This window comes from Antechinus flavipes, chromosome 1 (genome assembly GCF_016432865.1).
Source record: "Antechinus flavipes isolate AdamAnt ecotype Samford, QLD, Australia chromosome 1, AdamAnt_v2, whole genome shotgun sequence".
NCBI lineage: Eukaryota > Metazoa > Chordata > Mammalia > Dasyuromorphia > Dasyuridae > Antechinus > Antechinus flavipes.
Window position 1 is genome coordinate 709,929,639 of NC_067398.1, and position 25,714 is coordinate 709,955,352.

Consider the following 25,714-nt stretch of genomic DNA (forward strand, 5'->3'; position numbering starts at 1 on the left):
ATGATTTCCTGAGTGTTCCATGCCAGACCATTATCACCTCCCGATTCCTGGACAACACACCTCCCTCAGTGTAGCTTTTCTTGGCTTCCACGCCGCTCGTTTGGCTTACATTGACCATGCAGTCACGTTAAACATCAGCATTTTTTAAACAAACTACCATCTCCCAATACCTTCCCATCTCACACTTGTGAAGGTAAAGTTTTGAAGGAAAGCATAGAACTATTCCTACCAAATTTTAGACTGTAAGAGTTAGCTTGATGTTCTTATCCTTCCAAATCTTTGTGTGTCTTTGATTAACTTGATCTGTGTGCTATCAAAGCCTTTATTAGAGTTTTTAATCTGAGTTAAATAGTCCAGGACCGCACATCGGTGTCTGATGCATGCCAGTGTAGACCTCCTGCCAGACTGACATTGACCATGACTGTCTCCCATTAAGTCAGATCCCAATCCATCTGATTAAATCATTGACTCACCTCCATCTTTCTACCTCCTTCCCCCAGAATAGCAAATACTTTGCCAAAGTCCAGGTAACCATTTCCCCAGTCTTTTCTTGATCTGCCAGTTCGATGATTTTTTTTCAGAAAGTAAATAAGTCATTCTTGTATGATCTGGTGTTGATGAAGCCGTGCTGACTCTCAGTCACTTTTTCTAGAGGTTCATCACTTAACTTGTAAGTGATCCAGCTCGCTACCCTATGGTCCGTCAGCGAGCTTTTACTAAGTACCTACGATTACTGGGCACTGTGCACCCTGAACTTCCCCTCTGTGAATCAGAATCTTTTTTCCTTCTCCATCTTGGGGCATCTTTTCTGTTCTCCATGACTCCACAAGTAGCACTATTCTTCCCCAACCTTTCACGTCCCCAGCTGCCTTTCAGACACCTCCAGATTCTTTTCCGACTTCACTTCCTAGTAGCCCTCCAGGACTTCTCTTTTCTAGCTGGAGTGGATAACTTGCTGTTCATCTGCCTCCCGTCCCCAAGGCTCCCCTTGAGATGCCCCTGGTGGTGAAATTCTAGAACCTCTCCTGGGCCGGGACTTGGCCATGTTGGTCCAGGGTCTGGGACAGCGCTGTGTCCAGAGTTGGTAAATGTGTGTGTGGACTTGTTGAAATGATCTGTAAAGTGTCTTATAAATATAGTTATCATCATGTCATTGATGCTCAGAATTATACAGCTTCTTATGGGGGTGTTAGAGATGAACATTTTTGGTATAAATTTCTTGCGCACATAAAGTGATTTTATGCAAAGAAATATACTGATAACATGCTTGTTTTTCATTTTGTGATCGTAAATGGAACTCTAAAATTGGAATAAGCTTTGAGGTCTTCTGCCCCAGATCAGTTATACATCAGAGGCCTTAGCTCTCTTCCATCTTTCACTTTAACCCTTCCTTTCTCTTCTCTCTTCTTCCTCTCTCCCTTCCTCCTTCTCTCCCTTCCCTTCCTCCTTCCCTCCCTTCCTCCTTCCCTCCCTTCCATTCACCTTCCTTCCTTCTTTCCTTCCCTTTTACCTTCTCACCCTCCTTCCTTCCTCTTTTCCTTCTTCTCTTCCTCTCCTTCCTCCTTCCTTCCTTCTTTTCCCCTTCCCTTCTCCTTCCTTCTTTTCTTCCTTTCTCCTTGACCACTAGTAGCTGAGAAAGGAAATCCAGGTTGATATTGCCACCTCCTGGACAAAAACTTAAACTCAATTTACTTCTAGTAAATGTGAGCTAAAGCCTGATTAATGCATCTAATGTATTTCTATACATGAGTGAACAAGAGGAATAAGTGAAATTTCTGATCATAAAGCTGAATCTGTAATTATAAAAGCACCTAACAGCTCACATTTTCATGGACGTACTTTACCAGCAGCCACCTGCACAGTTGCATGGCCAGGCCGTTTAGTTGTTAACCAGATGGTTGACGTTAACGTGAGTGTTATGGGGCTGGGAGGTCTCCAGTGGAGGACCCAGGGATGGATCACGGCTGTGTGCTGGCTAGCACACAGGAAGGCCTTGGGTAGATGCTGTGCTCACAAAGCTGGCTGGACCATTGCCTCAAGGCCTTCCCCACCCTCATTCATCCTCCACTCAGCTGCCAGAGTGATCTTTCTGTCACAGCCCCTGCTCAATAAACTTTGGCAGCTCCCTATTACTCTCAGGATCATGAAACCCTCTTTTGGGCTCGTAAAGCCCTTCCCGCTCTGGTCTCTTCCTACTTTCTAGTCTTCATGCCCCCATGGGCTCTGTGATCCAGGACTTCTCTGCCTCCTCCTCCCTGCTTCCCTGACTTTCTTCTCACATGTCACCTCTTCAAGAAGCTTTTCTAATTCCCTTCGGTGCTAGTGCCTTCCCTTTGAAGTTGGCTCCCGTTTAATATCATATGCCTTTATGGCTCTTTAGGCACATGTATGTCTGTGTATTTCTGTGTCTGTCCACATACACTCATGTATGTGTGTACATAGTTATTGGTATGTTGTCTCCCCTTTAGAAGCTCTTTGAAGGCAGGGACCCCCGCTTTTCCCTTTCTGTGTATCCTGGCACATAGTGTAGTACCTGGAATTGTTTTGTTGTTCATTTGTTTCACTCATGTCAGTTCTCTGTGATCCTGTTTAGGATTTTCTTGGCAAAATTATGCTGAGATATTTCCTTCTCCAGATTTTACACATGTGGAAACTGAGGTTCAGTGATTTGCTAGTATGTGTCTAAGGGGAGATTTGAACTCAGGATCCCCTGACTCCACACTCTATCCACTGCATCAATATGGGGTCGTAATATAATACTGTATTCCAGGTCCCTGGAATATAGCAAATGCTTAATAATTGATTATTGAATTCTTGTTGTTGACTACACAGGATTACCAAGAGAATCCATTATATTAAAACACAATTATTTTTAAAGATAAGAGCTGGTGAGTGACGTGAGCAGAACCAGGAAAACATTGTACACAGCAACAGCAAAATTACATGATGATCACCTGTGATAGCTTAGATCTTCTCAGCAGTTCCAGTAGACTCAGGTGGAAAATGCCATCTGCACTCAGAGAGAGAACTAAGGAGACTAAATGTGGACTGAAGCATAATATTTTCGTCTTCTTTTAGTTTAGTTTTGTTTATTTGCTCTTTCTTTCTCAGTGTTTACCCTTTTGGTATGATTTCTCTTCCACAACATGACAAAAATGGAAATAGGAAATAGGGAATAGAAAAAATCATTATTTTATTATATATATATTATTATTAAATCTTTTTATTTACAAAACATATGCATGGGTAATTTTTCAACATTGACCCTTACAAAACTTTCTGTTCCAAATTTTCCTCTCCTTCTCCCACCCTCTCCTCTAGATGACAAGTAATCCAAAACATGTTAAATCCAATATATGTCTACATATTTATATAGTTAACTTGCTGCACCAGAAAAATCAGATCAAGAAGGAAAAAAAAAACTGAGAAAGAAAACAAAATGCAAGCAAACAACAGAAAGAGTGAAAATGCTATATTGTGATCCATGCTCAGCTCCCACAATCCTCTCTCTGGGTGTAGATGGCTCTCTTCATCACAAGATTATTGGAAGTGATCTGAATCATCTCATTGTTGGAAAGAGTCACTAGACCACAAAATCTTACAAAAAGGAATGTTGAAAATTATCTTTACATGTATTCGGAAATTTTAAATACTGTCAAGAAAGAAGAAGAAAGAAAAGGGGAAAATGTAATAAATAAACAAATAAATTCAAGAGCTGGACATGGTGACATAAAGGCCTGATTTCAGCTCCCAGGGTGGCTGATGCTGCCGGATCTCATTAGTTCAGGAGCTCTGAGCTGTAGGGGGCTAAAACAGATGGAATATCCACCATGGCTCGGCCTCTGAGAATAGGAGTCTTGCAGGTTGCTGAAGAAGGGGTGACTCGGTCTTGGTCAGGAAAGAGCAGATCAGACTTTCCATGCCAATAGGTAGTGAGGTTAGGCCTGTGAGTCTCCTGAACCAGAGAGGGAGAGCCTTCCACACTAACACAAAGTCCTGAATCTCATGTTAAGAACCACTCCTGTCCTAGATAGACTCAAAGATCCCTTCTTTCTAACTCATAAGTTTCTCTCCTCTAGAAAAGAAAGCTGCATTTTGGCAAGATTTGATCATATTAATATTAAATAATTATTATTGATTTTACATCAATAATCAAAGAAGATATTGATTTAATTAATTAAAAGGATTAATAAAGATATTAATAATATTATTATATGTCAAATAATTAGCATTTCTTGAAAGAAAAAAATGACTTATTGCCCCTGTCCTGAAAGGTTTTTCTCTGTGGTGATAGGTATCATGGTGGCTATGCTCCTTTGTAAGAAGGTAATTGGTGATTAGAGATGCTCCTAGGACAGTATGTAAATGGGAACCGCTTTCCTTGTATTTTAAAGGGATCTTTGCTACTGACTCGTCCACTTGTTTGCTAATTATATCATCATCTTGTCAAGAGACTTTAGCTGGAAGAGCTCCTCGTCCAAATGAAGGATCGGCAGCCCCCGTTCAGTTTTAAGAATATTTCTTGGAAGCATAATGGGCAGATTCTAACTCGCATTACCCTGGGGACGCAGCTCGTTCATTTTGTTTTTGATTCTATGGTTTTGAGTAATCTACATTTATAAGTGGCTTAAGATTTGGAAAGTGCTGTTCAAGTATCTCACTTGGACTTCACCACAATCCACGGGGCGGATGCTGTTGTTATTCTCGTTTTACAGAGGGGGAAACTGAGGCAGGCCGAGGAGAAGCGCCTTGCCCCGGTCCCCCGTCCGCTAAGTCTGAGGCTGACTCAGGCCCGGCTCTGTCCATCCCCCCCTCGGCCGTCAGCCTCCTCCGAGCCCTAGGTCGCCAACTGAGGCGAGACGATCGCCGCCTCCTTGCCCCGATGCCTTCTCGGCACTGACTCAGTCTCCTTTATCCCCACAGCCACAGCCCTTTCCGACAGCACAAAACCAAAGACAAGCATGAGATCGATCGGATGACGCTCACAGTGGTGAGTCGCTCCTGTTTTCTGCGCCCTCCCTGGGCAGCTTCCCGAGAGAGGGGGCGGAGGCACTGAGGGCGGGGGTGAGTGAGGGGAGAATTCCGGGCGGATTTCTGAGATCCCAGTGGACTGGGGGGAGCGTAAGCCCCGTCCCGGCTGGGGGAAAAGTCCGGGGCAGCCGCGAAAGGCCAAGCAAGGTGATGGAGAGCAGGCTTGGCGAGCTGGAGCCCGGCCCTTGGGCCCCAAGGACCTGCCCCGGCCTCGTGTGCAACTTGTGAAGCTGGCGATACCCCCGATAATTAGCTTTCCTTCGAATAAACCCGTCTCCCCCAACTACGCAAACGGCCACCGACGCGCTAGCTGTGGCCTTTCCCTGACGCGGTTGCGCCTTATCTCCGTTTATCACGTTGCCTTTTGCCTGTAGAATGTGGAGCTTCCAGATGCATTTTCTCCTGAATTAAAGTCCCTTTTGGAAGGATTGCTACAAAGAGATGTTAGCCAGCGACTTGGCTGCCTGGGAAATGGGTAGGCTCCTTTCTCTGCACATCTTTTCAGCCTTTGCTTTGGCTTGGGGTTCCCTGAAGTTGGTTTGGCTCCGGGCTGACCTTCCCGGCTCCGGGCTGTACCCACCCAGGGTGAGGAGCCTCTGACCTTGGAAAGCTGACACAGTGCCCCTAGCATCCTGGCAGACACTTCCAACTCTATCATTAAGCGTAAAAAACCTTGTTTTTATAGCTCTTTCCTCCCAGCAACTCTGTCAGGTAGGTAGCACAACTCAGTCCAATGAGTATTTATTAAACGATCGCTGAAGGCCCTAGACGACTTCTGCCACAGAGCCTGCTGGGAGGTGAGCCTTCCACTGTGCCCATCACTGCAGAGTCTCTGCCAAATGACTGAGGCACACCGGGGCCCAGTACCCCTCTGTTCTCAGGATGGTCACTGGTTGAGGAAATAGCTCTGCTGTTTACAACTGCCTGTTTTTAAAATAAGTTATTGATGGTTTTGTTTTATATTTCATTCATTTCTGGGGGTCTCTCCTCAAACCTCCACCACCTTGAACCTTCCCCAACCACAGCAACAGCCCCCCAATAAGACCCCTGCCCATCCGAGAGAAGAGGAGGTTCTGTCTGCAGGGCCATGGCGGGGGGCCGGCCTCCTTTGAGGGTCTTTGTGCTCCTTGTGCTCATTGTTGGCGTTGTTTTGGATCTGCTTTCGCTCTGACAGACGTTCTGGTTATCATTAATTCTGTTTATTTCTTCTCTAGTGCAGAGGAAGTCAAAAGCCACATATTTTTCAAAGGAGTCGACTGGCAGCACGTCTACTTGCAGAAGGTAGCCGGCCCTTCACGAGACCCTGTTCTCTTGTTGCTTTCCCTTGCTGTGGCCCAAGCCATGGAACCGTGGCCTGACGGAGAGTTGGCAAGGGCCCGGTCCCATCGCCTCCTTTCCATATTATTGTTTCCTTCCTTCTCTGCCTTGTTTATTTCTGTTTAGCTTTTCTTCAAATCGTTGAATGACTCTCAGCACTCCAGTGGCTGTGATCTCATTGATTTGGGAGTTACCTTCAACAGGGCAGATTGCCATCCGATGTAGATTACGTTTAAAGGAATCCTATATCTAATTAGGCAGGGGAAGAAACAACCTTTTTAAAAATATACAATATTGTTCTTACATTTAGGTAATTATGTTTTCTAATCATTTGTATAAGGTGGTAATTTAGGATGCTCTTCTGGAGAACTGAAATTGAGAAAGCCAGTTTTGGCCAAAAATAGCCACAGAATTGAAATGGAAAGATTTCCCCTTTCAGGTTGTTGAGAGAAATGCTTCAGTTTGTATACTGAAAGGAAGGGGTGTGTGTGTGTGTGTGTGTGTGTATGTGTGTGTGCGAGTGTGTGTGAGTGTGAGTGTATGTGTGTGTGTGCAAGTGTGTGTGTATGTGTGTGTGTATGTGTATGTGAGTGTGTGTGTGCAAGTGTGTGTGTGTGTGTGTGTGTGTGTGTGTGTGTGTGTGTGTGTGTGTAGCTATTTCAGTCCACATAGAATATGTATTTTCTTTTGTAGAACTGACATATTTTTTAGCCAGCACGACGCCATGTAATATTGGCACCTGAAACCATTTATAATGTGGATAATGTTGATTCTTGCTATTTGGGAGCTTCATTAATATTAATTACTTCATTAGTGCTGGAACAAAACTCCAGAAAACACTCAGATTATAAGTTCAGGAAGTACTTATTTTTCCAAAAGACAGACATCTGCCAAGGAAGAGAATTTAGATTTTTAGCATTCTTAGAATAATGATGACGTTCATGTGGTGCTGTGAGATTTGTAAAATGCTTTCCTCACAACAATCTGGTGATGGTATGTCATGCTCATTGTCGAGATGAGGAAACTGAGGCGCAGAGAGATTAAGCGAGTCCCCCATGTTTACAGAACTAGCAATGTTGGCTGGAACCAAGAGCTTGAGTACAGATCTTCTCCCTCCAGGCTTGGGGATTGTTTTCATTCTTCCATGATGAGCTTGGAAAGGGTGATCTTGGAAGAAGCCATTTTTCAAACTGTTGTCTTCTTAGAATTGAGTTAGAAGGAGTTTCCATGCCTGAGGTCTCTGCTGAACCTGTATAAAAGAGGTTGCCAAGTTAGGTATGTTCCTGGCAGTTCTGGAACAAATAAGATTCTGAAGATAAAGTTTTGTCTTATTAAGATCTAGGCACACAATAATTTCAAAAAAAATCAAGATTTTGAAAATCAAATTTTTTTTTTCACTGAATTCTCTGAAAAGTGAGATTTTTTTGGGGGGGGGGGGAATGATCAGAATAAGCAAGTAAAAGAAAAAAAAATGCATATGATTTTAAAAACTTAATACATGACATAATAGGTCTCATCCTAAAAAGCCTTCCTTTTTATTGCTATTTGGAAACCCTTGATATGTTGTCCACTACTCTCCCTTCCCCCCAATAAAATGCATGTACCAGAAAGCAAGCTTGCTCATTGTCCTGCTTTGCTCTGAATTTCCCAGTATCCTCCACCGCTGATCCCTCCCCGGGGTGAGGTAAACGCCGCAGATGCTTTTGATATCGGCTCATTTGATGAAGAGGACACCAAAGGCATTAAGGTACTCACTCATGTGATTTGTCCTTGCTCTCACATAGTTGGAAATGAACTGCATTTGTTGTTGTTGTTGTTGTTGTTGTTTTAAACCCTAGTAGAGTATGTCTTACTCTCATTACCAAGATGATTGAGAAAGTGATAGTCTGGAATTGGGTAACAATTAAGACTGGATAATGTATGCATTTATTTTTGATGAAATTCAGAATGGTCTGATTATTCTTAATTTGAATTATAATTGGTTGAAATTAAAGCCCGAGTGTTTATAGCACAATAAAAGCTCTGACAATACGGGGCCTAATTTGTTACAGGTAAACTGTCAATTATGAGACTCCTCTCTGATTTTTAGTTTTCTCAGGTTGGGTTAAGGATTGAACGTTGATTTGCCATGAATTATTCTGGGAATATCAATATTCTGGGGATGTCAATCACCTATTAAATAATCACTACTTTTAATATATTTTTCAGAATTTTTTATACTTCATATGATTATTTTCGCAAGTAGAGGTGACATTATTCCTGATAATGAATCATAAGAGAAAAAGATGCTCGTTAGCACTTCTTAGTAAAATTTTGTCACTCGATATCGTCTGCCACTATATTCACATTTTGTATGGGTTTACTGGTTCCATCTGTCCCTTCTCAGATAATTAGGCTCACTTCCTAACTACTCACAAATAAGGGTTCTCTTGCTCAGTACCATTAGATTTGCAAGGTTTGGGTTTTAAAGCTGCAGTGGTACGAGGTCAATACTAACCGGGAATGCCAGAGATTACCACAGGCCAGTAGGGTCAGAGTATATGAGGCTGAGGAAGAAGCCGAGTCAGAAAGTCTAGCACTGTCCTGGAAAAAACCCGAGACTAGGGACTAAAAACTGTAACACAGCAATAAGGGATCATGGTACGTGCATGGCGGAGACTGAGTGTGTCACCAAGTGAATGAGGGTCAGTAGAGTTTGTCATGGTTGAGGCGCTGAAGAGCAATCTGCTCCTCTCCCAATCTCATCTCTATCACACTTGACTCAGAGGTGTTCTCCACTTCTTCTCCCTCTAATACTTCTTTCCCAGTCCTATTCCTTCTCTATCAATGGAAGACCTTGCCTTTTAATTTACTTAGAAAATATTGCTCATCCACTGTGAGCTACTGCTTTTCTCTGATTCTACATCTCTGTCATTTATGACATGTAGATCATTCCTCATCCTCTCTTCTCTTCCTCCAGCCCATTGAAGAAGCGACCCTTCTCCTCAGCATGACCAATCCATCTATTTCCAGATCCCGTTCCCTCTCAGTTTCCTCGGGGACCTTGCCCCTTTGATCATTTTCCTCCTCTCTTTTACCTAATTTTAAATCTCTAAATATTCACCAACTCCTTCTTTGCCATCTGTATAACCTGGATTTCTTCCATCCTTAAAAAATAAAATCACTTGACTCTATTATGGTCAAGCTATCAAACCTCACCTACTTTTCATAGCTGAATCCTTAGGAAGGATTGTTATTGTCTTTACTCCCTCTGGTCTTAACTAATTTTACATTCATTTGTAATGTGGCTTTCAGCTTCATGACAGAAGTGAAATCTCTTTCTCTAAGATCACTGACAATGTCTTAATTTCTAAATCCATTGCTGGTCTGCAGCTTCCAAGGAGCAAGAGGAGTGTCTCACTCCAATCTGATGGTTCAGCATTGTATCAGAGCACCTGCAATTCTGGAGAAGATTGTGCTTCAGCACTTGGACAGCGCGGCCATCTCTGACAATTTACAAATCCCTCCCTCCCTATGTCTTTGCAGCTTGTCCAGTTCTTGCTCCTTTCTCTCCCTCTTTCTTTATGTCTCTGTCTCTGTATATTCATATACATATAGAAACATATATGTGTGTGTGTATATATGTGTGTGCATGTGTGTGTGTGTGTGTGTGTGTATATATATATATATACACACACACACACACACACACACACACATGCACACACACATGCACACACACACACACATATATATAGATATGTGAAGACCGCGTTAGCACCCTCGGTACCTTAGAATCAGCCAGAGTCAGGATAAGCAAAAGTCCTTGGTCTTTATTCTTTGTCCAAGTGAGAGAAATGGACACAGGAATCTCCATCTTCCTCTCCCAGCCAGAAGTCACTCTCGCTTCTCTTACTCCACCCTCTAATCCCTCCTATCATTCTCTGTATACACCAACAGATCGAGCCAGCACAGAATAGTGGGTAGGGCCATTTTCCAAGCATATGCTAATAGAGTAATGTCCACTAAGTGATTAGCCTTAAGTGCTTGGCTTTTCACGTGCATCTGCTCAGTTTCAGCTCATTACATAGATACATATAGGATGTCTCAGAACTTTTGTGGATTCTGGAGCTTTAACAGGTCTTGCTAATATGGTGCTTCCTTATCTATCCTCTTGTACAGAGGTCTGAAACTTTCCTTATGAGATTGCCCAGGTATAGCATATAACCATCTGTTATCTCTCACTCACATTTCCTACTTGATATCTTTTTATACCACTTCTTGCATGCAAAGCATTGTGAGCGGCAGTGTGGTATAATAGGAGGTGCACTGGTCTTAGAGTTAGGAGAGACCTGAATTGGGATCCCATTATAGTAAGGCATCAAAGGCATTAAAAAAATAGGTTTTATATCCTGGGACAGTTTAGCATTGTTGAAAGCATTGATCAATTTCTTGTATGCAGTATGGCCTATGCTTTTCCTCTTCCTCCTTCTAGACATAGCTCATTGCCCATAGTTCCTTTTGCACATATACTTTCACTGGGGGGCCAAAAAGCATCCAAGCTTGGGCTGGACTATGGGCCATTTTTGTATTTTGTGTCTTCACGTCTGGATTCTTAAGCTCATCTTTTTTGAGTGATTGTGCAATCTCTCTGAGGATTCCCAGCCTCTTGTCCTTAACTGGCTCTGAGCAGAGACTCATTTAACCTCTTGATGTCATAGCTCCTTTATCAGCAAAAAGGGGTTAATCGTGCCTACTTGTGATGATTGCATTAGCACCTTGGATACTTTAAAATCAGCCAGAGTCAGGATAAGCAAAAGTCCTTGATTTTTATTCTTTATCGAAGGAAAAGGAGAGTTCGGGAATACAGGAATCTCCTCTTTCTTCTACTGCCGGGTAGTCACACTCACTTGTCCTACTCCACCCTTTTTCCCTCTCCCAATATCCCTATACACCAACCGATGGAGCCAGCACAGAATAGTGAGAAGGGCCATTTTCCAAGCATATGCTAATAGAATATTGCCCAATTGGTAATTAGTCTTAAATGCTTGCTTGTCTGAACCTCAGTGAATAAACTCAAGAGTTTCAGCCCTTTACACCTGCTGTCTTCCCAGGGTTGCTATGAAGTCACATGAGAAAGTGTGTACAAAGCGCTTTGAGAATCTGATGTCACTCCTTCTCTAATGATGGCTTCCTACCCTCAGCATGGCCAGGACAGCTCCAGCTTTAGGAGCCGCATCTTCACTGTGGACTTTGCACAGATTTTGAACTCCTTGGAGCTTTAGGGAGCCCTGCTTGGGGCTTCTATGGGGAGGGTTAATCAAAGAGCTGGCAGGCTCCTGTGTAGGGTGCTGTATGTCCAAGAATGTTATTTTCTTTTGGAGGAGTCTTTCAATCTCTGTTTTGCTGTAATATTTTGCCTTTGAATGCCTTTTTTTTCCCCAGCAAACAGGGAACTATCTGATTTTGTATTCTATGCATCTTTCAGTCTCTTGTGTGACTGAACATGCAGCTTTTTATAGAAAATCATTAGGGGAGGCCAGCCAGCCTGTTTGCTGCTTTCATCAAGGGAGAGAGGAGAAAGGAAAGAGAGACAGAAACAGAGACAAAGACAAACAGACAGACAGACAGAAACAAAGAGATACGGGGGAAGAGGGAGGGAGGAAGGGAGTGTGTGTGTGTGTGTGTGTGTGTGTATAGGTCATTGACATCAATATTTCATTGCAATGAAAGAAGACTTCAAAACTTTGAAGAAAAGGCTGGAATAGGGGTCAGTAATTATTAATGTCTCCTCTGTCACCTTTATTTTAAAATAGTATCATTTATTTATCAAGGAGCTGATATTTCCCTTTCTTTCAGATATCTCCTAAATTGAGCCTTTAAGCCTTTCAAAATAATGTCACTTCTGGGAGCCCAGATTTCACCTATGTTGACTTGATCTGGCTCAACCGTTCTTACTTTCTGTTTCTCATCATGCATATCAGTGACTAAAGTGTTAGTCTCACTAGTAATGAGCCCATTTTTATTGATTCAAATAAATTATTCCCAAAACTATTGGCAGATTGGATCCTCTTTTCATCTCTTTGGTGTCTTTCTTCCAATTTAATCTGCAGATACTCTTGGCATAAAATGGTGTAGCTGGGTCTCATGCCAGGCTTTCCGCAGACTTGTTTTCCCCTCTGTTGCTCTTTGATATTTTTGTGAGGTGATTCCTTAGAATCTCCATTCTTCTGTGTCCTTTTTTTTTAATGGACCGATATTCCAAATCCATGTTGACCATGGCTGCTGTGTCTTGTTTCATAGCAATAAAATATATTATATTTAAATATATAAAATAATATATTTACCAGTCAGGGAAGCTTCTGGATTCTTCATTCTTGGCATTGATTTACAATGGTTAAATATCTTTAAAAGTGGGAATGATCTGAACCGGTGTCGTTTCTGTATGTACCCTCATCCACTGAAATTAATAACCTGTTTGAATAGATCTGATTGGAACTAGTGTAAGTTAACTGTTTCTTAAAACTTTATTATTCTAAAGTGCTGATGCTTTTTGGCCTTTGCTCTAATTATATTCAGTGACTTAAGCAAGGACTTTCCTTTGTGTCACTCCAGTGCTTAGCACAGGTTCATAATAAGTGTTTAATAAAGGCTTATTGATTGGTAAGATGTCTGATTCATATCTGACTCCTAATAATTTCTTATCAGTTAAGACACAGACATTTTCTTTGTTGTGATCGCAGGACCAGAGGTTTTGCTCTGGAGGGGATTGTGGAGCTCACATAGTCCAGCTCCTTCCTTTTCCTTGGGAGGACGCAGTGTCTTGCTCAGGATCACTCACCCAATAAATGGCAGAGTTGGGAACTGAACCCAGGGCCTCCTGGTCCAAATTCAGGGCCCTCTCCCCTGCAGGACACTGCCTGGATGTTAAGAGTCACTCTGATTCTATTCTTGAAAAAATGTGGGCAACTTTGGACGCCTGTCACTCGCCTCCATTTCCTCATTTGTAAAATGAGACTTTTGAACCTGATGACCTGAATTCCAGCTCTGAGTCTTTGCTCTTCTGATACTGAGGAGTGGGACTCTGAATGGTCTCCAAGGCTTGGTCTGCTTTCAGTTCTTTCTTATTTATTTATTTATTCATCTATCTATCTATACATTCATTCATTCATTCATTTATTGCTGAGGCAATTAGGGTTAAGTGACTTGCCCAGAGTCACGCACTAGAAAGTGTTAATCATTTCTTATTTTGTATTGGCTACCATCATATTTTGGTTCATTTCAGGATCAGAGTTACACACCATGACTTGTTTGGAGCATCCAATCAAATTTTTTTTTGGTTGTTGTTTGTTTGTTTGTTTAAGTGGCTTGCCCAGGGTCACACAGCTCCTGAGTGTTAATTGTGTGAGGTCGGATTTGAACTCAGGTTCTCCTGGCTCCAGGGCCGGCACTCTATGCACTATAGCGCCACCTACCGGCCCCGCAAGGTTTTTTAAAAATAGAATTACCTATGACATCATCTTCAGTAGAAGCCTTGGTGTTTAAGTTTCAGTCTCTTGACTTCTGTTTATTAGCAGCGCTTCTCAGAGGAGATGGCCAAGTCTTCCGTGACCTCCGGATGCTAAACAAGAAGGAACCTCATCAATTCCTTCGTTTGCCTCTGCAAGGGAGAGCTGCCCGCCAGCCTTCTTCATAGCTACAACTACCTTGTGTCTCTTGCTTTGATTTTTAAAGTTGTTTTCAATTAATAAGCGTTCAGTTTCTTCTTCCCCCTCTCCGTCTCCTCTCCTCTCATTAAAACAAAAAGAAAAAAAAAGAAAAGAAAACTTCTTGTCAGTTGTGTTTAATCGGGCAGAGTAAATGCCCACATTAACCAGATCCAAACAAGGGCCCTCCCTCTTAGTCAAGTCTGCCATCTTTGTGTTTGGTGGTGGGTCAACCCCTATCATCTTTCTTTCTTTCTTTCTTTCTTTCTTTCTTTCTTTCTTTCTTTCTTTCTTTCTTTCTTTCTTTCTTTCTTTCTTTCTTTCTTTCTTTCTTTCTTTCTTTCTTTCTTTCTTTCTTTCTTTCTTTCTTTCTTTCTTTCTTTCTTTCTCTTTCTTTCTTTCTTTCTTTCTTTCTTTCTTTCTTTCTTTCTCTTTCTTTCTTTCTTTCTTTCTTTCTTTCTTTCTTCCTTCCTTCCTTCATTCCTTCCTTCCTTCCTTCCTTCCTTCCTTCCTTCCTTCCTTCCTTCCTTCCTTCCTTCCTTCTTTCTTTCCTTGTCCAGAGTCACACAGCTAGGAAGTGTTATATGTCTGAGGCTAGATTTGAACTCAGGTCCTCCTGACTTCAGAGCCAGTGTCCTCCCCACTGCATCACCTTGTTGCCCCTCTGTACCGTCATTCTTCCAGAATCTGGGTTGGCTGTTGCCTTGGTCAGTTTTTAAGGAATTCTCAGTTGCTGGTTTTCTTTTTTTCTGATTTCATTTAAAGCATGAATTTCAGCATTGATAGAGCTCACTTCTTCCAGGATTATATCTGCTCGGTCCTCAATGTCAGAATATGGACAGTGAAGATGGACACTAACAGATTATTCCTCCTTCCCTCTTTTCTTCCCAATCCCCATAGAAGTGGACTCTCACAGGCTGAGAGCTACTTAAATACCTTTCTTTGTCATGGTCAGTCTCCGGGAGCCTGATAACTCCTGCTCCCAAGTGTGCCCCAACCCTTGGCATTTTTAGCAGGACTTGGGGTCTTCTGGGATGCTCTTTAAGAAGCGGCAGGGTCAGGGTAGGAAGTACGTCTTTGGAGGTTGTTCCCGAGGAGGTTCCTTAAAATACACATAGTCTCATTTTAGCGAAACATCTGACAGAACTTCCCATCTCCTTTCTGTAGTAAACATGGAGCCCCGAACCCCCCAGATAGTCATTAACAATCCAGTGTCAGGTTTTATTGACTGCAGAGAGCCTTAATTTGAATCGTGTGAGCCCCAGGACAACAAGGACCACTGTGTGCTGGCAAAAAAGAAACTTATTGAAAGGGACCAAAAACAAGCAGAGAGTGTAGTTCCCATTCCGAGCAGCAGCCCGGGATGCTGGCAGCAGCCCAGGCTCATTTCACCACAGCCACTCAGGGAGATCTCCTTTCTCTGAAATCCCTTTAGATCTGCCCTTAGCTACGCAGCCTAGACCGTCACCGAGGCACGCGGGGCCACTGCTCGGGGCGCCATGATTGGGCCTTGGGCTTCTGGCAGTTTCTGTCAGGGAGCTGTGGCTGCTGATTGGCGGAGTGTGTTTCAGATCATTTTATGGTCAGCTTTGGGCACTGGTCACTCCTGTCAATAGAGCCTTGAGAGGGATCCCCTTATTAACGGGTCTTTGCGTGTGAAATTTTCCTTAAAGTCCCGTCCCCTGCCAGCCTGCTACTGTTTAACGTTCTTTGGAGAAAGATGTAGCTTGCATATTTATTAAAGTTGTGGCTGGCGCAGGCAAGAGGAGGGACACCAGGTCCAAACAGATCTCAGTGCGATTCAGCAAAGGCCAGGCCTCTCCCTGGGGCCGGGGATGTTCCATCCGAGCAGGGTTCCTTTGTGTTTCCCATATATCATGCTCCCTCTCCCCAACGGTGCTCCTACCTGAGATGCCCTCCTCTTCTCCTGTGCCTGTGGCATCCCCAAATACCTTCCAGATTCAGCTCAGAGGCCACTGCCCAGGAAAACCCTTTCTGCGATTACTTTGTGTTTTTTTCCTGTAGATTTAAGTCTTTCTCCTCTTACAGCTATTTTGTTAGCCCTCGTCCCACCCTCTGGCCAGTAGAATATTAGCCTCTCAAAGGCAGGGAAAGTTTCATTTGTCTCTGTTATCTCACTGCCTAGAACCTTGCAGAGGATGTAGTAGATACTTAGTCAATGCTCAGCGAAATGGTGAAATTCAATTGCCATCAATGCAGAATTTTCCCTTGTGCTCAAGGAAGGAGCCTTGTCGAGGACAGAATGGGGCAGACGTGACTGGACGGCCGTTGGGCTGAAAAAGGCCTGAATTGGATGAGATGGAAGCTGAGAAAACTAAAGGGAACTTGAGCTGGATTTAGGAGGCCTCAGTGTGCCCTCTCTTAAGGAATCATCCTCCCTCTGTCTTGGTCAGAACAAATAGAGAGTATTACATTCACTTTCAAGTTCTGCCTTTTAAGAGTCAGCTCAAGACCCCTCCCCGCCCCGGGGCAGAGGTCACCAGGATCCAGCAGGGTCTAGACATCGGCTATTGGTGGAAGGAAATGGGGGTGTGAGCATGGAGGAGGGAGGGCTTTGGGGAACACGAGGGTGGAGGCTTATTTGCAGGACTGTGACTTGGAAGAGAAATTAGACATGTCCTGGCTCCCGAGGGTGAAATGAGGAGTGGGGGAATCAACAGAGACAGCAATAGGATCACGGAAGCTTCCAGCACAGACTGAGGCACCGAGGGCTAGCAGCAACATGGAGGGAATTTGGGGGGAGACATGCTCGTTCTGTGAAGCTGTCTTGGATTTCTGAAGCGTAAGGCGATCGAGCACAAGCTCTGCAGGCCCTAGAAGGCTCTGAAAAGCTCTAGTACACTTTGGGCAGGCAGGGGTCTCTTCTCAGAGGCCGGGCCACTGGTTTCACATCTCTGAGCCTGAAGAACTCTCAGGGCAGTCTCTGCATAAGTAGGCGCCCCCCGAGCCCTTGTGCCTATGGCTGACAACTTGAGCTGAGACCTCCACGACTCTGGAGGCAGCCCCTTGTGCTCTGAGACTCTTCTCATCATGAGCAGTCGTCACCTGTCTGGGCCCTGGTCCGCCCAGCCTGACTGAAGTAGGAGAGGCAATCAGTGAGTAATGGAGGCCTTTGGGCACAACTCACCGACCCCTTGGTGGCAGCATCCATCAGCGGAACCCACGACCCCTGTGAGAGAATGCGAAATCAAGTGTGCGGAACCGTGAGCTGCAGAAGAACGGGGCACAGGGTTGGCCCCTTAGACTCTTGGGAACAATTTGCTGCCTTGATCAGCTGGTTTAAGTCTCAGTGTTTAGGTTTAGGATTTGTGTTGAATTCAATTTTCTGGGTGACTGAAGTCAGCTTAAAAATTTTAACTCTTGTTCAAACTATAAAAAATCATTTTATTGAAGTAGAAAAAAATAATAAACTTCATCTAGAAGAATAGAAGGGAAAAATCAGTGGAATCAATGAAAAAAATCTTGAGGAAGGCGACCAAGTCATACCAGATCTCAGATTGTATTATGAAGAGGTAGTGGCTCAAAAAATTAGAGAGAGGTGAGTCAGTGGAATATGTGGGGTATATAATCCATTGGGATAGATAGCCGTAGTAATTTAGTGTTTGATGAGCCTCCAAATCCAAGCTTTTGGGACGAAAAATCATTATTTGGCAAAAACTGCTGGGAAAATTGGAAAACAGTGTGGCAGAAACCTGGGGTAAACCAGGTTTTACAATGTGCACACCAAGATGAGTTTGAAGTGGGGCCTGTGACACCATGCACAAATTGGGAGGGCAAGGAATAGTTTGCCTGTGAGATCTATGGAGAAGGGAAGAATTTAGAAGCAAACAAGAGTGGAGAGTGTTATGAAATATAAAACAGATGATTTGATTCTATAGAATGAAAGCCAGGTTTTAAAGCATGATGTTAGTTCACTTTCCAGCCTTTGCGAGACACTCCCAGACCTGAGGGTGCTGTTCTGACAGCAGAAGTCTCCTTCCCAGCGCCATTGCTCAGAGTTAGAGGAGACTTTGTCTGGAGTGTCTGTAGCCGAGTAAGGTCAGAGGGGCCAGGTTTGTGCGGCAGGTCAGCAACACATGGGGCCTTCTCCCTCCGGGTTCTGCCTCTGAGTGGAGCCTCCTCTGCTGCCAGGCTTGTAAGAGCCGGGCTGAGGCTTGGAGGGGGCGTTTGAATAAGGCACATTTCCTCTGGGGCCCGATTTCTCTTGGCAAGTTTCAGTCAGTTCTTGGTCCCCCAGGATCTGCTCAGTGGGATCTCGGGGCGCCTGTGAGAGGACCTCGTCCTCTCGGGTCTCTCTGCCCCAAAGGTTGGCCCGGGCACACGCTGGGGAATAGGGACGGAGCCCGGGGGCGACGTGGGAGAGCTCTGGAACAAGGCGCTGTCCTGCAGGGCCCGAGGTCACCGAGGGTCTCCCTTGTTTTGTTTTCTAACTCCCTTAGCTGCTGGACTGTGATCAGGAGCTGTACAAGAACTTCCCTCTGGTCATATCGGAGCGCTGGCAGCAGGAGGTGGCCGAGACCGTGTACGAGGCCGTGAACGCGGACACCGACAAGATGGAGGCCAGGAAGCGGGCCAAAAACAAGCAGCTGGGCCACGAGGAAGGTAAGCCCCCTTGCGGCGCCCGGGGCACCCCCTCCGCCTTCACAGAGGCTCTGGGGCTCCTGCGTCCGGATTCTCTGTGCGTCTTCAAGTCATCTGATTCTGTCTGAAATACGGTGGGCTCCCACCTCCTGCTCGCGTTAGTCAGGAGTCCTGATGCTGCCTCCAGCCTGCCCTGAGCCCGAATCCAGCAGCTGCCGGAGCGGTTTCTCGGGGAGCAGCTCTCGCCAGCCCACGCTTGGGGCCAGACCCCTTTGTGGTAGCTCCCGCTTGCTTCCCCAGGAAGCTCCAGGCTGCCCCTTCCCTGCCACTGCCCCATGTGCACCCCACATTCCAGTCACATCGTGGATAGGTCTCTTCCCTATGGCCGGCGTGCGGCTCGGGACCTCGCCAACCCCGACTCTTATTTAAGCTCCAGGGCCTTGTCCTCCATGAATGGCCTCGATCTCCCTTCCCTTTCTGAATCACCTTCCTCATGAAGCCTCCATCAGCCCCCTTTGGTGATTACCTGGGATGCTTTCACCTCAAAAAAATTTTTTTTTTTTTTTTTGCTGAGGCAGTCAGGGTTAAGTGACTTGCCCAGGGTCACACAGCCAGGAAGTATTAAGTGTCCGAGGTCAAATTTGAACTCAGGTCCTCCTGACGTCAGGGCTGATGCTCTATCCACTGCACCTCAGATTTCACAGTACATTCTCTGGGAACAACATTCTGCCAAATGAATATAATTTTTAGAATTTTTGACCAGCATTTATTAAGTACCTACTATGGGTCAGGCACTTGCTAAGTACTTTGTAACTATCACATCATTTGATCTTCAGGGAAGTGCCATTATTATCCCCATTTTATAGTTGAGGAGACTGAGGTAAACAGTCACCAGACACTGTGAGGCTGAATTTGAACTAGGGTTAGGGAACACCCCAAGTCCAGGCCAGAGTGAACCTTCCCACCTGGTTCAGGTGTAAGACACTTCGCTGTTTCATTAAGCCGCAATAACTCTGGCCTTTGCCGTGGGGTAGATTGTGAGAGTTACAGTTTCTGCATTCTTGCATGGCAGCCCCGGAGGTGAGGGGGCTCTCTCCCTGCACCCCAGCAAAGGGCCCTGGGCTTGGAGGTGCCGGGATAGAAGGACTTCCTGCTAGAGTCAGGACAGGCTCAGAACTGTGGCTGGGCACTAACACTTCCCAGATGTCTGGGTTCTCCCCTCGTGCTCCCCCAACAGAGAGCACTCCCCCCAGCAGCTCCACGTGGCCACTTGCTCAGTGGATGGAGCACAGGCCTGTGGGCGGTCGCTGACCCTGGAAGAGGCTCCTCCGGGCTCTAGTTCTTTCTTTTGTGGACATTCAGTCACCGAAGGCACCGGCCTTCCAGCTGCTGCCTTGGTCCCATCAGTAGCGGGTGTGAGGGCCAGCATCCGAGCTGTGGCTGTGGGGAGGAGGGAAAGGCAAGAAGTATTGTGGGGAGGGAGATGGCAAGAGGACAGTGAGTGAGAGTCCCTCTCTGACAGCAGGGTAGCAGAGCTTAAGGTAGTTACAGGGATGTTAAAGGGGAGTGGATCCGCAGGCAAGGCGAGAACCTCGTTTGGGGCACATTGAATCCGAGATGCCCGTGACCTGAGATGTTTAACAGGCAGTTTGTGGTATCAGACTGAAGCCCAGGGGAGAGGTTGGGATTGAACTGGGCAGGTGGATGCTGTTGTGGTGGAGGGCATCAGTGAATTTGCAAGTCAATGAGAGTGACCCATGAGGGTGTGGGGGGAAGAAAGAATGGTGGCAAAGAGGAGCCTTGGAGTGTGCCCACAGTTACTGTGAGAGCGGGAAAAAGGGATTAGAGGCACAGGGGAGCAGGGTCACAACACCCAGAAAGGATCAAGTTCCCGAGCAGTGACCAAGCGGCCAAACGGTCAGGAGGGACGAGGATTGAGAAAGGGCCGTTGGATGTGGATCAAGAGGTCGGGTCACCTTGGGGAGGGTTCAGGAGTCTCATGAGATTGGGAGCCAGACTGTGAGAGGAGAAAGAGCCAGGGGAGATGGCTTGAGATTCTCAAGAAGTTTAGTTGGGAAGAAAGGAGAAATGAGTCTTGTTTTCAAGTTCCTGGTGAAGCTTTTTTGTTTCTTTGTTTTTAATTTTCTGGAATGGTAAGTGTTTTTGTTAGGATTGTGAACAATTGATAATAAAATATGTTTTGTATATGTTTGTGGGCAGCTAGATGGAAGAGTGATAGAGTGCTGGGTCTGGAATCAGGGAGACTCTCCTTCCCAAGTTCAAATGCGACCTCAGAAACTTCCTAGCTGTGAGATCCTGAACAAGTCACTTACCCTGTGAACCTCAGTTTCCTCATCTGTAAAATGATCTGGAGAAGGAAATTGCAAACCCCTCCAGTATCTTTGTCAAGAAAAACCCAAATGGGGTTATAAAAAGTTAGGTGTGACTGAAAAATGTCCAAACAACAGTGACAAGTGCTACTGGGTATATGTGTTGTCTCCCCCTATAGAATATAAGTTCCTTGAGGGCAGAAGTTATTCCAAGTTAGTCTTTGTGTCCTTGGTGTCTTGTACATTGCCTGACACGTAGTAAGCACTTAACACGTTCTTGTTGATTGGTTTACGACACGTTAGCCGCTGTGATTTGAGCGTCTCTGATTTGCTTCTATCTTGTGTCTTCACAGATTACGCTTTAGGGAAAGACTGTACTTTACACGGATACATGTTGAAGCTGGGAAATCCATTTTTGACGCAGTGGCAACGACGTTACTTTTACCTCTTTCCAAACAGACTTGAGTGGCGGGGGGAGGGAGAATCACGGGTAAGTCCAGAAGGAATCGTGAATCCTTATTTATCTAAGGTCACAGGGACGTAGTCGGGAATCCCAAAGGATATTTGATGGAGTATTCTAATAGTGTAAAACTAATAGTATCCTTAAAGGTTCCATGATGCTGTGTAGAAAGGTACTAAAATGAAAGTGTATGTACACAAAGGGACACGTGAAAAATGCCCGAATAGTAATTTATTCACTATTTAGAAATAAAATAACAAACTGCTCTTTTCAATAGATCAGCATTTAGTGAGCCCCTATTCTATACCAAAGCCCTATATTAGACATGGAGGTTAATGCAGAGGAGAGGGAAGAAGACATTGTTTCCTCCAGTCAGCCCAAGACATCCCGGGGGATCCCACGGCCACAGACTGAGAGTTCGATGGGCCCGTTGTGGGTGTTCACAAAATGCTTTTCGTGAGCAAATGAAGCATCACTAATTGCCGACAGACGCATTTCCTCGCCTAACCTAAGTCCTGATTCAGATGTCAGCATTTCCTTCTGACGGGCTGTCATTTTATACCGTCGTAGTCCTTTGGTGGGCCAACTCACTCTACCATTCGTGATTTAATGGGAGCGAGCTGTGTATTTTTAGCAGTTAATGCTTCTAGGCTGGGAACTTACCCGTTAATGAGTAACTGCCCTTGGGAATTGATTGGCATTTAATGACCAGTGTGTGTTCCGCAAGCCTACAAATGTTTCAATTCAGGGCCCTCGGGCTGAGTGTTCAGCATCAAGACTCATCTGAACGTCTCATTTCCCCGGCTAAATTACGCATGGCTGTCAGGTGCCACTGGCCCGCAGGCGCTGACTCAGATGCCGAGAGCTTAAAAAGATGCTTTGCCTGCTCTGGAGGGAGCTGACATCCTGCCTCGCAGAGGCTTCCTCCTGTGGGGGGAACATCGCAGACCTAAAATATTTAAACAACGAGGAAGAAATCGGCTTTCTTAACTCGAGAATTAGGGGGATTATGTGTTGGCTTTTGTCCTTAACTTTTGTGTTCCCTGAAGGACGTTTCAAAACACTTTCCTGTAATTCTGGAACGAGGTCCAGGCCTGTGATTCGTTGCTTTTGAGTCCTTTCGGGTGAGGAAGCGTCCTCCACCAGTTCAAGTGGGGCCCTCCTTTGCAGTTACCTGGGCCCAGAGAAAGGAGGGAGGCTGTGGGTCAGCCTCAGGACCGCAGAGCCAGAGTGGCAGAGGTGGGGCTCAGCCCGAGACTTCCCGGTACCGGGCCCAGCTCATCTGAATCGGGATTTATTTATTTTTTAACAATAATAATAGGAATTTGTATTTGCATAAAAGTTTTAAGTTTATCTCAGTGTTTTAACGTAATTCAACTCATTAAGCATTTATTGAATGTCTACTACATACAAATATAGTATGCTAGATGCTGGAAATACAAAAGCAAAGAATGAAGATCCCTAGTAGATTTTGTAGGTTTCTTTGTATTATCTCTGTAGGCCTTTGTATTATCCCCTAGACCCACTGATAGCCGTCTGGGGCTTTGGAGCAGGGTCGGCGACTTTAGCAGCAATGCCGCAGATCGGCTGGAGATGTGAGAGAGGTTGGAAGTCGGTGTGAGGTCCAGGGAAGAGGGGAGCAGAGAAGGACGCAGCGTCAGGACAATGGACAGGTCTTGGGAGCTGAAGTGACCAAGAAAGAACTCTGGTAGCTTCTAATGCTATTCCTTGTGGATGCAAACAAGTAAATGTTCTTTGTAGAAACAAAGCTAGCTAATCTCTGAGCCTCCAGTTTCTTTTCTGCAAAACGAGATAGAGTCAAGTCAAGGGGTCAAGCATTTATTAAGCCCTTACTGTGTGCCAGGCTCCAGGTTAAATGCTGGATATCCAAAGAAAGTCCATCCCCCCACAATCACACAACCGGTGATGGGCCCCGGCCCAGGGACACTTTGCTCCCCAGAGTTAAAGCCAGCCGGGGCCCCAGAGGCCAAGGAGAGTGCCATCTGAACAGGTGGCACTGGGAGGGCCTGGCCCTCCATCACCCCGCTGTCTCATCAGAGGGAGGCAGGCCTGGTGAGGCCCACTGAGTTTCAGTCAGATGGGATGAGGGGGAATTAGAGCAGCCAGAGCGGAGCACAAAGGGAAGGAGAAAGAGGAAGTGTGGGACGGGATCCGTGTGCAGGCAGACGAGTCGGCCTCGGCCCAGGAGGCTGGAGGCTGGGAGGCCGGGAGTAGGAGCGGGGTGAGATGGGGAAGGGGAGCACGAAGAGCTGGGCTAGCACGATCAGAAAGGAAGGATGGCACAGAAGGTACGAGGGGACGGCCCGGGAAGAAGCCGAGGGAGCTGAGGTCTGGTGAGAAAGGTTTTCTTGGAAGAGGGAGAGGCAGAAGGACCAGGCTGTGATTCAGGAGCACTGTAGGGCTCATGAAATGTGGAGGGAGCACAGCATTTGTGGGACGGCGAGCTCTGCCGGTGTGGGGGCCAGAGGGGTCAGGGCGTTGGGGGCTTATCAGCTTGTGTGTTGAAAGGCCAGTAGATGAAGGATAGAATTTGGGGAGGACCCAGACTGAGCCTGTCACTGAAGGGTGTCCTGGGGTCTCCCCAAGGGGAATGGTGAGGGAGCACTGCCTTTCCTGGCAGTCCCCAGGCTCAGCCAGCAGGCCTTATGCCATATCACTCACTCAGACAGAAAGGGCTTCTCTGCCCGTACAGCCCCCCATCCTACTGGGGATAAACATGGGCCGTCCACTCTGTTGGTACCGATGGGTAATGGCCGAGGGAAGACGCTGCCAGGTGGGGAGAGGGCGTGGCCCGCAGAGGTCTCCTCCAGGAGGTGGGGGGAGGAGGGGTGACTGCCCCAGGTGGAAGACGGACTGTCCCAGTGCAGAGAAGCCCAGAGCACGGGGCCCTTGCAGCAGGACTTAGGATTGGGTCCCGGAGTTGACAGGGACCGGTCGGTTTTCCGAATAGCAGGGTAGGCACTCAGGAAGATCCCTTGGGCAGCTGAGGGGGGAGTGAAGTAGAAGGGCAGGATCAGGGCCTTCTGGATCTCAGGGGAAACTGAGGCTCTTTGCTAAGGGAGTGACTGGGCCGAATTCTCAGATTTCCCGGGGCAGAAGAAGTTTTGGTCCAGAAAGTCTCGCCCTGGCCCTGCTTAGACTGGACAAAGGCCACGCCTTCCCCATCCGGGGAGGGAGGCCCGATTCAGGCCCTTTGAAACCTCTAGTGTCTCAGGCATGTTTCAAAGCGGGGAGACAGAAGCACTCGATTACCCACGAATGTGGGGTTCTTGTTACCGGGGGCTTTGTTTCTCAAGGCCGCAGGTAGCTTATGATGGTGTTGTTTTTCATCTAGGACTCCTGGAGTATTTATTCCAAAAAACATAAACTGGTAAGGTAACGATGCAGCTATAGCATTCAGCCCCATTCACAATGCTATAGCCGGCGTGGGGGAGTCTCTGGAGGAGCCTGTGCACACGGCCTCATCCCTTTATTTTAGCCTCATCTTTGTATTCTTCCGAGCTGCCTCTCCCTTCACCAGAACCTCATTGGTTAGCTTTGTTAAAATGACCTGCTCTCCTTTGGGTCAGTTGGGCCTCCAGTGGAGCCCCGGGGGAGGGTCCCTCCAAACGGGCTGCTAGCATCCATGGGTAAGAGATCGGAAACGGGGAGTGGAGGACGGGATCAGTGAATGGTCCAAAAGAGATGCAGATTTCATTGAGGGGACAAAGTTGGCTCTTTTACCCAGAATGGCTTTTTTTTTTTTTTTCGCCCTGTTTAAAGCAATTTTTGACTCTTGCTCATTATTTATTTATTTATTTTTGTAGCTATTTTCTTCACCTTTAACACATACACACATACACAAAAGAAGGCCAAAAGTTTGTGATTTTCTTTTACCTTTTTTCAAAGCCAGCTAGATTTTCAGAATGCCTTCTGAGGTTCAATTTTAACAATTTGAAATTTTAAAGACCTTTTTTTTTTTTTTTTTTGATAGCAAAACTTAGTTACAATGGATCAGATCGTCTCAGTGGAAGAAACTCAGATTAAAGACAAAAAATGCATTTTGCTGAGGATAAAAGGAGGAAAACAATTGGTCCTACAGTGTGAGGTAAGTCATTCTAAATATTTAGTGAAATCCAAAGCAGGTGGAGAAGACGATCGGTGTAACCGTCTCCTGGTGTGGGTGCGGGGTTCTTGCCACTTCATGTTCTATTATTTACAGAGTAGACTGGGCCTGGCTTTGAAAGAAACTGGCTGTTACCTCTAGAAACAAAGTACTTAGTAAAAAA

General features: G+C 45.7%; 1 protein-coding gene across 1 annotated transcript in view; it reads left to right on the top strand.

The window, feature by feature from the left end:
- Positions 1–25,714, top strand: part of GRK3 (G protein-coupled receptor kinase 3) — a 184,243-nt gene that overhangs the window by 148,992 nt on the left and 9,537 nt on the right. The window contains exons 14-20 of the mRNA XM_051973020.1: positions 4,924–4,990; positions 5,406–5,506; positions 6,246–6,312; positions 8,000–8,095; positions 18,494–18,656; positions 21,319–21,455; positions 25,420–25,533. Of these exons, the coding sequence (XP_051828980.1) occupies positions 4,924–4,990; positions 5,406–5,506; positions 6,246–6,312; positions 8,000–8,095; positions 18,494–18,656; positions 21,319–21,455; positions 25,420–25,533 (745 nt within the window). The remainder of the gene's footprint in view (positions 1–4,923; positions 4,991–5,405; positions 5,507–6,245; positions 6,313–7,999; positions 8,096–18,493; positions 18,657–21,318; positions 21,456–25,419; positions 25,534–25,714) is intronic.